This window comes from Leopardus geoffroyi, chromosome D1 (assembly GCF_018350155.1).
Source record: "Leopardus geoffroyi isolate Oge1 chromosome D1, O.geoffroyi_Oge1_pat1.0, whole genome shotgun sequence".
NCBI lineage: Eukaryota > Metazoa > Chordata > Mammalia > Carnivora > Felidae > Leopardus > Leopardus geoffroyi.
Genome location: NC_059329.1, coordinates 26,835,649 through 26,846,995, shown reverse-complemented (window position 1 = coordinate 26,846,995; position 11,347 = coordinate 26,835,649). Strand labels below are relative to the sequence as shown.

At 45.7% G+C, this 11,347-nt stretch overlaps 1 protein-coding gene across 4 annotated transcripts in view; it reads right to left on the bottom strand.

Moving 5' to 3' along the window:
- Positions 1 to 1,264: 1,264 nt before the first annotated feature.
- The window catches only part of APLP2 (amyloid beta precursor like protein 2), an 86,608-nt gene continuing 76,525 nt past the window's right edge, over positions 1,265 to 11,347 (bottom strand). For 2 of the 4 annotated variants that reach the window (XM_045483475.1, XM_045483477.1), the window contains 6 exons: positions 10,587 to 10,739; positions 8,982 to 9,017; positions 5,847 to 5,932; positions 4,607 to 4,681; positions 4,076 to 4,231; positions 1,265 to 2,794 (listed from right to left, as the gene is read on the bottom strand). In XM_045483475.1, coding sequence (XP_045339431.1) covers positions 2,693 to 2,794; positions 4,076 to 4,231; positions 4,607 to 4,681; positions 5,847 to 5,932; positions 8,982 to 9,017; positions 10,587 to 10,739 — 608 coding nt within the window. In that variant the 3' untranslated portion in view covers positions 1,265 to 2,692. The remainder of the gene's footprint in view (positions 2,795 to 4,075; positions 4,232 to 4,606; positions 4,682 to 5,846; positions 5,933 to 8,981; positions 9,018 to 10,586; positions 10,740 to 11,347) is intronic. The other 2 variants (XM_045483478.1, XM_045483476.1) reach the window with 1 other exon arrangement.

Sequence of the window (11,347 nt, the reverse complement as noted above, 5' to 3'; positions counted from 1 at the left end):
ATGAGAAAATAGCACCTCCTAGTGGTACATCGTTAAACAGAAATCAGGGCTGGAAATAACTGCAAATCCAGACACAGGCCCCACTCATTGTTTCCAGTTCCAAAAAGAAAAGACTCGTATTAATAAATATCAGTAGCTCAAATTAAATTTTGCTGGACAAAACTCTCAGCTAACTTTCCCTCTTGTTACTTTTTTTTTTTACTACTACAAAGAGGGTGTGTACACACGCAACCGGGGGGAGAGAGGCAAAGGGACAGAGAGAGAATCTCAAGCAGGCTTCACACACAGTGCAGAGCACAACCCAGGGCTCGATCCCACGACACCAGGATCATGATCTGAACCAAAATCAAGAGTCAGACGCTCAACTGAGCCACACAGGTGCCCCACCCTTTGTTTTAACTGACCATTGATCAAATAAATGATTGCTACACATTTACAGGAAATGAATAGCTCAAAAGGAAAGATGTAATTTAAAGAAAACTTAAAATTCTGATATATAAAAACTCAGATTTGTCATCATGAAAAGGGATGTCAAAAGAAATAGTAAAGCAGCTCCTACGAAATTTTAAACTTACAAATTCACAAGAAAAGGCTACAAGATAAAACAATCACCCAGATTATAGACTAACACTACATAAACAGAATTTTTTTTTTTAAAGAGGAAACAATCGGGGCACCTGGGTGGCTCAGCTGGTTGAACATCAGACTCTTGATTTTGGCTCAGGTCACAATCCCAGGGTCTTGGGATAAAGCCCCACATTGGCCTCCATGCTGTGTGGAGCCTGCTTACAACTCTCCCTCCCTCTGCCCCTCCCCCATCCTGTTCTCTTAAAAAATATAAACAAACAGGAAGTAATCAAGAAGTCCAAGGTTTAACCAAATTAGCATTTTAGAAAACATAAAATATGGTGGAGGAAATCAAAGATACCTGCCTTCAGATTGAAGGCATTTTCCCTTAGTTTTTTTTAAAAGATTTTATTTTTTTTAAGTAATCTCTACACCCAATGTAGGGCTGGCTCAAAGTTAAAACCCCAAGATCAACAGCCACATGCTCCACTGACTGAGCCAGCCGGGCTCCCTTAGTTTTTAAACGAAAAGTGGAATTAAAGCCTAAGAGCCTAACTCGCTGGAGCGAACGAACCCCTGCCCCTGCGGTGCGGCTAGGCAGTCCCCTAGGGAAGGACGACACCCAGAGTCTGGAGGGCAGAAGGGTGAAAACCGTCACCATGGATTAACAGCGGGCCAATGACACAAGGAGTCTTGGTGGAAGTTAAAGTATTTATTGATGTGTTTAAACTGTACATTCTCCACAGATCAGATTAAGGAGTTTGTGGGTGAACTTTATCTGTGCATAGTGGGAAGACACATGGATAAGGTGAAGGGGAGGAAGAAGGAAGACAAAAAAAAAAAAAACAAAAAAAAAAACCAGTCACAGGAAAATAGAAAAAAATACACCACAGGTTACCAGAACCTTCAGAATTAAAAAAAAAAAAAAGGGGGGGGAGAGGGGAGGAGAAAAAAAAGGAAAGAAACAAAAACAGAAGAAAAAGCAAAAGCTGTGAGCATCATCCACTATACAAGCATCACAAAGACTCAGGTGAAGGAAACAATCTCCAAAATTTTCCACGGTGTCTACAGAGCATTTCGCATAAAACATGGAACATCCTCCTTGCACGTCAAAGCAAGCCCCCCACCTTCCCTCCCAGGCGCACGGCCACCTACCACTGTGGTCTTTGAACAGCAGAGAGGCTGGTGCCTGGCGAGGGTGGGCAGAGAAGTCAAGGTACAGTGGGAGGGTTGAGGGCCAGTGCCTTCTGGGGGAAAATGTCCAAAGAGGAAAAGACAGCACGTATGGACGTTACTTGGAAGGGAAGTGAGCAGTAAAAAGCTACGGTCAGTAACGGCAGACAGTGGAAGAACGTCATATACAAACTACAGGCTAATTTCTGTGGAAGAACTGGATTCAGAAGGAAAGCAGTAGTGGATGCCCTAACCTGTATACGTGAGGCTCTCGCTAAAAGACGCCGGGGCTCAAATGCTTTTAATCTCCTTGTGACACCAAGGTACCCAGCACTGGGAACACCTGACTTCCAAAGAATTGGCCCTTTAAAATAATTTTGCAAGAGTATCATGATGTGTTTGAATGGTCAATCACGGTTCCCTTTAACATTTAGTTTCTGGGCAACTTTCTGAAAGCTAGCTCATTTAACAAGGGAATACTGCCTTAGGTTTTTTTGTTGTTTTTTTTTTTTCCTAATGAAAACCAGGACAGTGAATGAGCCTAAAGGAGTGACGCATACAATACAGCTGGAACGGCCTGCATATACAGTCTATCACCAAAAACCAACATTTCCCATTTACAGAGCGCGTATGTGAGACAATACAATGGAAGGGGGATATCTGATTAATTTAAAAAAGGAAAACTACATCAGTCAAATATCTGCAATAGATCATTTTTTCATTTAAGGTTTATATATCATATATTGTTATATTAACATTTTTCACCCATTTAAAAGAATGGAGATTGTGATTCTACAGTAGTACTTTAGAGTCCTAACAATCCAGAAGGTCTGCACATCAGATGAATCCTCTGGAAGCACTGCTGGTCCAGTAGTTGATCCAAAATGCTGGACCCCTTCTAGCCCACCTGCAGCACCTCCCCCAGCAGGCGCAGCCACTTGCTTTCTCCCACTTAAATCTGCATCTGCTCCAGGTATTTGTAGGTCGGGTTTTCATAACCATGGTTCTGCATCTTGTTCAGGTGACGCTCTTCTGGGGTGAGCATTGGGTCAACCTGGAGGAATAGAGACGGAATATCACTGCACTGTACCACAAGAGAATTGCACAGGACGTCAGAAGACCTGAGGTGTTTGCTCTGCACTCCCCTGGGAAGCAAGGTCAACCGGGTGTCCCATTTCCACTGGGGACACCACACAAGAGCTGGTGGGGAGGACACAGGAGGAGGAGAAAGAAAAGAAGAGGGTCAGAGAGGCTTCTGAAAGCGCAAGTCCTGAAAGCTTGGTCCGAGTTAGAGAACAGAGTGAATTGAATTTCCTAGCACCATGGTGACGACCACGTCTTGGTACTGCTACTTACTGATCAGGACAGCACAGGGGAGCGTTCCCTAGAAAATAAGGAATGGGACCCCAAGATCCCTGGGGTCTTTTCCAGCTCTGAAATTCCACAATGAAGTCGGTGTCCAGCAGGAGGTGGACATACATCTGAACCAATTTTCCAGAATGTATCATATTCTTTTTTTTTTTTTTATGTTTATTTTTGAGAGAGAGGGAGAGAGAGAGTGAGCAGGGGAGGGGCAGAGAGAGAGGGAGACACAGAATCCGAAACAGGCTCCAGGCTCTGAGCTGTCAGCACAGAGCCTGACGCGGGGCTCGAACTCACAAACCGCGAGATCATGACCTGAGCCGAAGTTGGACACTCAGCCGCCTGAGCCACCCAGGCGCCCCGTATCATATTCTTTACTGTATTTGTTTTCTGGAACCAAGACACCCCGGCCATTCCCACCCCCCACCACAAAATGAGTGGTAAGCAGTTCTAATTATGAACCAGCAGAAGACGGAACAGAAAACAGCCTGCTCTGGCTCTAAATTTCCTGTTGCTTTTCTCCCCCGTCAAAAAAAAATATTACTTCTATTTCATATTTTTAAGATTCATGATTGCCAGGGTTGCCTGATTGGTCATATACCTGGTTTGCTCCTTAAAAAAAACAAGTCAATAACAAGAACAAAAATAAAAGAGTATCAACAGTCCTCATTCTCAAATATCTAACATACCTGAAAGAAGAAAACACTCAGGAAGTTTTCACCCTCTGCAGCATAAAATGCTCTTATGGTTTCCTCACATTCACCGTCGGAGCTGGCAACAGCCCTTTGTGATAGGACCAACATAATTCGGTTGGGACTGACTTCCAAAACATGATCTAATAATCCAGTGAGTAATTTAATTGAAGTGCAGCACCCACGAAGCTAAGATGTCTGGATTCCATAAGCCTCCCTGACTGCACAGAGCAAACATCACCACCTCAAGGCCAAGTCACAAGAGAGCCCCTGCTACTCACCTCCACAATCCCATGGCTGATGGTGCCATACTGTCTCTTCCTCAGCATCACCAGGCTGATGACTATGACCGTGGCGATGGCCACTGCAATGACCAACAGCCCGATGAGGGCGCTGCTGCTCAGACTGAAGTCCTCCCGCAGTGGCCCCACGGATTCCTACGATAACAAAGTAGATGTGCGACAAGGTCTCGGCGACTCTTCGCACAATGTGAAAGATGGTGAGCAGGAGACCAGCAGCTCAAGGAGGGCCAGGTCCCTGTAGAGTCGTGACTCCGACACTGAGGGAACTCTGAGATGCTGCTTTCCAAGGGACCATCCCTATGAGGAGAACTCCCACTTTTTCCAATCTCCATCGAGATCCTAATTATAGCTTTCTTACCCAAAAGTATGGAAATTGGGGATGGGGGTCTTTGAGACTTTGAGACACCGAGCATCTCTCCGTTTTCCACTTGAAATGAGAAGACAAGAGAGAAGCAGTCGAGACCCATGGGAAACCTGGCATTTAGGTTCCGGAGCTGAACACGTACGTACCGGCTCTGTCTCCAGGCCGCCAACCCTCTCGGCATTGAAAATCATTTCCTTAACATCCAGGGTCTCGTCGATGACCTGAAATGGTACGAAAATGTCAGCAACTGGGTGGAAGGGGACATTAAGCATAAATGGAGCTTCTTTTCTACTCCACATATTATTTGGTGGAGGGAGGTGGATACTGAGGACACCCACTAACCAAGCAGTTCTGTCACGTTCTTCTAAATCCACTCACCAAACCCCTAAAAAGGCAAGTGTGGACACAAGTTACTGTATTGCAGCTAGTTCCCTAAGTGCTTCCACTTGCCTTTTCCTTTAGGTAACCATTATGGAGTGACATTACAGGATAAATTGCCAACAATTCACGTTTAAATATCAAACTCAGGGGGCACCTGGGTGGCTCATTCAGTTAGGTGGCTGACTTCGGCTCAGGTCATGATCTCGCGATTTGTGGGGTCAAGCCTCCTACCGGGCTCTCTGCTGACAGCTCAGAGCCTGGAGCCTGCTTCAGGTTCTCTGTCTCCCTCCCTGTCTGCCCCTCCCCTGCCCACAATCTATCTCTCTCTCAAAAATAAACAAACATTAAAAACAATTAAAAATAAATATTGGGGCGCCTGGGTGTCTCAGTCAGATAAGTGTCCGATTTTGATTCAGGTCATGATCTCACAGTTCGTGAGTTCGAGCCCCGCATTGCGCTCTGTGCTGACAGCTCAGAGGCTACAGCCTGCTTCAGTTTCTGTGTCTCCCTCTCTCTGCCCCTCCCTGCTCACATGCGTGCTTGTGCTCTCTCAAAATTAAAAAAACAAAACGAAACAAAAAAAAACTCAGTTGACAATAATCCAGAAATATCAGTGATAGAAAATGATAGAATAATAACTAATAGTGTGTATAAACCAAAGGCAATATAAGAACCAAACCCGACTCTATTCCATTTACAAGTTATTAAATCTCTATACTCACTTGAAAATGGCCTCTCATATTTTATTCATATCTTTAGTTGCAAATATATTTCCCCCACTGTATCGCAAGAGGAGAGCTACGGCTGAAAAGTAATTCTTTATTCCTTCTCATACCCAGATGCTAAAGAATACAGATTTGTGGGACCAGTTGGAGCCCACCCATCTTCTACCATATGGAAAGTGAACACAGGGAGGCTCATTTGGAAAGCCTCTAAAACAATGCCACTCATTCTAATTAGTCTCAAAATTAAAACAGGGCAGGGCGGAGGGGAGAAATGGCTCACCATATTTTCGTCCACTTTATTCTTACTGTTAATCACTTTCTCCTCAGCACCGATCAGTCCTCCTTCCTGCTCTCCCACTCCAGATCCTGTGTGGAGAGAGATCACAGCTGAGCGTTTCCCAGGATGGGCTGATTTCATGCCAACCTCACAGAAGCAGGGGCCCTCACTGATCACCTCCCCCGCTGCGACATGATAGGCTACTTTGTTCCCATTTTTGAGGATGCACTGTGCTCTATAAGGATGAATGGTACAGGCATTTTCAGAGGACCGATGAGTTTAATGGAGGAGGAGAGAGTGCTTACTTAATATCCAACCTGGAAAAACGGAATGACAGCCTTCAGAAGAGAATGTTTATTGTAAGATAAACAGAAGTGGAGTTCAGAGGCATTCTAGCACAGAAAAACATGTAATACCTGTACGTGATATTACCGAGTGCCTATAAGCCCACAACCTGCTCCTTCAACACTCTGCGCTCGCTCCCCTTGGATGGAAGAACCATCACACCAGCAATGAATGTGCACATTTGTCTCAAGCATCTTATTTTATCCCACAGGCAATTCTTTCTGTCTGAAATACCCTCCCTGACCTCCAACCCTTCCTAGTTGTCCTTCAAGCTGCAGCTCCTCTTGGGAGACATTCCCAGCTTACAGCACTCGAAATCACTGTTTATCCTCATTTTTTTGTGTCTCCCTCTAGCCTGCAACCCTCTGAGGGCCTGGATCACAGATGTCACATCTTCAGTGGTCATTCCAGAATGAGCAGGAAGGAAGCATTCCACAGACAGGGAGAATTCAAACACGAGGGTGGAAGGTTCCTTTCTGTAAAGGGAGCAAGACTAGACACACTCCTCTTGTCAAGATCAGACATCGCCTGAGCCGACATCACTTGTGTGTGGCACTCCAAATGACAGCATCCAAAGATGCGGCTCGACTGAACCCAGCACGAACCCAGGCAGAGGAAAAGTGAGGAGCGATCCTCCTTATTTTAGCTTCAGAAAGCATGTGATTTCTACCTACTCTATGAGTTTTTCATTAATAAGATACACAGTTCAATATAAATGTCCGCAATTTGAACCTCTTATAAACAGATCAACTGGATGGCACACTCCTCATTCTAAGGTGATCACCTGCATGTGAGTAGGACTCAAACATGAGTAAATGCCAAGCACTGCTGTCCCCGGGCTGACACTAGGCCCGGCCACAGCAAGGCCTTCCGGCTCACAACCAGGCTTGTTGTTGACACGGAACCACCAGCAACAGCTGCTGCAGGTGTGGAATGTGTGGGCTAGCTAATGCGTTCACCCATCAGAAGGCAGCCCAAAATAACACTGGTTTTTCCTAAAGTTTTCACCTTAAAGAGCAATTTCCCAACTTGATTCTAGGGTAAGTTAAATCAGGCCTGGCTTTTATAGTCTCAAAATGCCACTGAAACAGCAATAGTGCACTTCGACTGAGAAAGAAGAATCTAGAAAGGTGCTGTCTCAGCAAGGTTGTGGATGAACAAGCCTAGTAAATTCTAACCCTTCCATCACTTTCTCTCTCCTCCTCCAGATTTTAAAGGTCAGAGGGCAGAATCCTACATGAGAAATAACACGGCACTGAACCAACTAATTTAAAGTCCTATGACCAGTCTAGACTGTTCCGATATTCCTTTGGTGGTGAAACTCACGTGTTCTCTTAAACACTGACCCAAACCACCTTGGTTTTATAAAAGGCATAATCAAGTGATGTTAAGAAAACAAAAGTTAATGTTTAAATTATTCCAACTAACAACAACTGAAGTATGTGGGCGAAAGCCAGGTAAGCTTCCAGGAAATTCATCTTTATCTGTAAATACCTAGGATGCGTGGTTCAGAGTCACCTCCAAGAAGAGGCATATCCAGGTAGAATAAAACCAAGCATTTAACACAGAAGTGATCTTTACAAGATTGAAATTGCACTCTTCTGAGAAAAAGCTGTGGCACAAACCACAACATCAAATTCTTAGAGAACACCGTGTGGTGCATCCACAGCTGGTCAAAGTCAGCAGGCTCATAAAACACACACTGAGAACATGAAGCATATTCACTTAGTCACAATGACCCTAGGACTGTGGACCACCCAACAAGCTGGGGAAATGCAGCGGCCTTTTATGTGGCAGAAACTGCATAGGCTCTGAAGACAAAGCAGCTGGGTTTGAGTTCGGATTCCTCCATTTCTTACAGTCAGGACTCTGAGCGAATCATGCAGTCTGAGGCTTCTCCAACCGCCTAATCTGTCAGAGAGGGCTAAAGCCCCGGCCAGTAGGTGTGCTCAGTGCATGAAGTGAGGCCACGTACGCGAGGCACTCGGCGTGGCGCTTACACAGTCCCAGCCTGTTCTGAAGCTTGGACACTCACTACCACACAGCCAGAGTCCACGTGTCACAACCCGTTCCATCCATCAGCTTCTAAGTGTTTGAGTAATGCTAAAGTCAAGACGGAGACTAGTGGCGACAGACAGGTGGGCACAGACACAGGGCTGGGTACAGGTGGAAGGAAAGGGCAAGATGTAGTGGGGGGGGGTGGGCGGGGGGAAGAAGTAAAAGGAACCGACTCTCCACCTGCCCCTAAATTAAGCATATTTTCAAATATACTAGCAATTCCACCCAACCTGTTTAAGTTGAATATACATTTAAAAATCTATCCAGATGAGGGGCGCCTGGGTGGTTCAGTCAGTTAAGTGTCTGACTCGTGGTTTCAGCTCAGGTCAAGATCTCTTGGTTTGTGAGATGGGCGCAAAGCCTGCTTCATTCAGATTCTCGCTCTCTGCCCCTCCCCCACTCACACTCTCTTGCTCTCTCAGAATAAATGAACTTAAAAAAAAAAAAAAAAATCTACCCAGAAGAAATGTCTCATAAAAATATCTGTTTTGATTACTCTGTATTCTCTGGATATCCAGAAGGAAAGTTTAAGATGGGCACCTTGTAACCAGTACCACTGACACCAGATTCTAAGTGCTGGACCCAAGGCCACTCTGGCTCCCCTCACAGCCACATCTGGAGAAATGAGGTGGAAAAATCTCAGGTGATGGTATGAAACGGAAAATGAGCCTCCCGACACATGGGGGAAGTGCAAAGGAATGGAGGTCTTAAAGGGAACATCTTTGACAGACCAACCTTTTTTCATTGGATGGTACAACTCCGGCTGAGTGTCTAGCAGAAAGGAAAACAATAAAAAAAAAAAAAAAAAATAGCACAAAAAAGGAGATTAAGAAAGAAAATGGCTTCTTTCAAAATTGCTATCTTAGAATTTCTCTATAACATAAATAAAAAGTATTCTTCGTTAAAAACACACCTGACACATCCCATAAACAAACCAGCAGTTAAGAGCTACAACATATGACTGGAAGGTAGGAGAGAAAGAAGTAGGTCTGTCTTGGGGGTAAATTTGGGGAGATTCCCAAATTATTTAGCTTAGCCCACAAAGTTATTTTTCTTAGAAAATAACAAAAATACAGTCAGTATCGATTGTGGTTTTCTAACAAGGAGACAAGGTCCTAGTTCGGATCTGTCCGAGATGCCCTCACCCCCAAATGGGATACGTAAGCACATCCACCCTACAAGCCCATGCAGGTATGGGATTTGTAAGTGCAGGTTTTAGGAACAAAGTGGGATCTCTTTACTTCTCTGGCTCCTTTCTCACATTCCGTTTTACTATCGCAGGGTCAACCGTACGAGTTGGTACCTTTGGGGTAACTTGTTCAGAAGGCATTCTGTTTAAGTCTGAAGGCTGAGTTGGATGTACCCCATCCTCCCCATTCAGTACCTTCTTCAGGCCTCTGTCCCAGCACTGCTACATCTGGTCTGAGGTAGGAGACAGTACCCAGGACTGCAGGACCACATCAGCTTGGGTTCAAATCCTCACTCTCCACCCACAGGCTACGTGAGCCTGGACAGACACTTAACCTCTTTAAATCTTGGAATCCCCAAATGAGGACACTCACAGTACCTACCTAAGAGGGCTATTTTGAGGATTAAATGAGAGCATCCATGCACAGCGCTTAGCTAAAGCTGGCATATGATAAGGGCTCTATAGCTGTGGCCACTATTTTTATCACCACCACCATCAGCAGCAATAGCAGCAGACAAATAAATAGAAACTGATTCCACAGCCTGGTCTCAGGGCACCGAGCTGAGCAGCTTGTTTATTTCTAGTGCAGACCCACAGCTTTTAAAGATCCTTTTAAACATCAAGACCCAGCAAAGGAATAGAAGAAAGCGTGCCAGACGGAGCCAGAGGGACATGGCTTCTTATCACCCCCAACACCAGAGGTATCACCTTGAAAAGTCACCTCTGTCGTCTCTCCACTGTCTGCTCCCCAGCTTGTTATGAAAAGCTAATGACCTAATATAACGTGAAAGTGCTCTTTAAGCAGCAGAGTGACTTCCACATGCAAGGTGTCATACACTCTGAAGGCAGCTGACAGGACCAGAAAAAAAAAAAAAAAAGATTTCAGCAAACCATCTCTCTAAAGTGGGAGAAATGTTACTAACCTCATGGTGATACTGAAGCCAAGGATCTGAAGGCACCCAGCATGGTGCCTGCACACAGTAGGTGCTCAATGAATCCAGTCTCCATCTCCCTGCCCAACTGTCACCAGGAAAATAGCCCCCCTAACACAACCCAGGTTCAAAATTCTACCTTCAACTTTCCAACCGCAGGCCACCGGCCCATCCCCTCCCCCAGCGCCGCTGAGAAGCTGCGCTGTCAATCATACACACCTTCGTTCTCAGGTAAGGACGGGAAGGGATGGAAGGGGTGGAATGGTGGGATCTCATCACTCTCCTCGGAGCTCACCCGGACGTCCACGGGGGTTTCTGAGATAGAGGCCGTGAACTGGTCCATGTCTGCACGCTGTTCTTGAAGCAGCTCATCTGACAAAGAGAGGCATGGCAGGGAACGGGCATTCAGAGGGACCACCAGTGTGAACAAGGCTAACTCATGGCATTACAGAAATTGGGATCTACTGAGGGAAGCATCTCGCCAGCTCGCAGTGGACAACTCCCTCCTGCCTGCACCCCCGATCCTGTAGCACCGCGGAACCCCAGTGCCCCAGAACTCCTCTTCTTTACCAACTCACTCTGGTTCAGTGGTTTCATCCAACAGCACAGTTTTAAATGCCATCCATAGGCCACGATCTGAAAATCTGTACCTCATATCTACTGCCCGACCTCCAGCTCACTGAACAGCCCCCTTTACACCCCCACTTAATGTCCAACTTCTTTTTTATCATGTATAAAGAGAATGCTTTTCCTCAGTCAAGTGCGGCATCACCATCCACTCAGCTGCTGACAATGGAAGGCTGGGCATTACCCTCGATGTCTTCCTGTCCCTCACCTCCGGCATCCAACCCAGCAGCACACTGTTCGCCCTTCGTCTGCAACGTGCCCGAAAGCCCCCACATCTGTTTATTTCCTCCAGTACCATCTTAGTGCCCACGATCAGCATTTGTCGCCTAGATTTTTACAATTGCTTCCTGGCA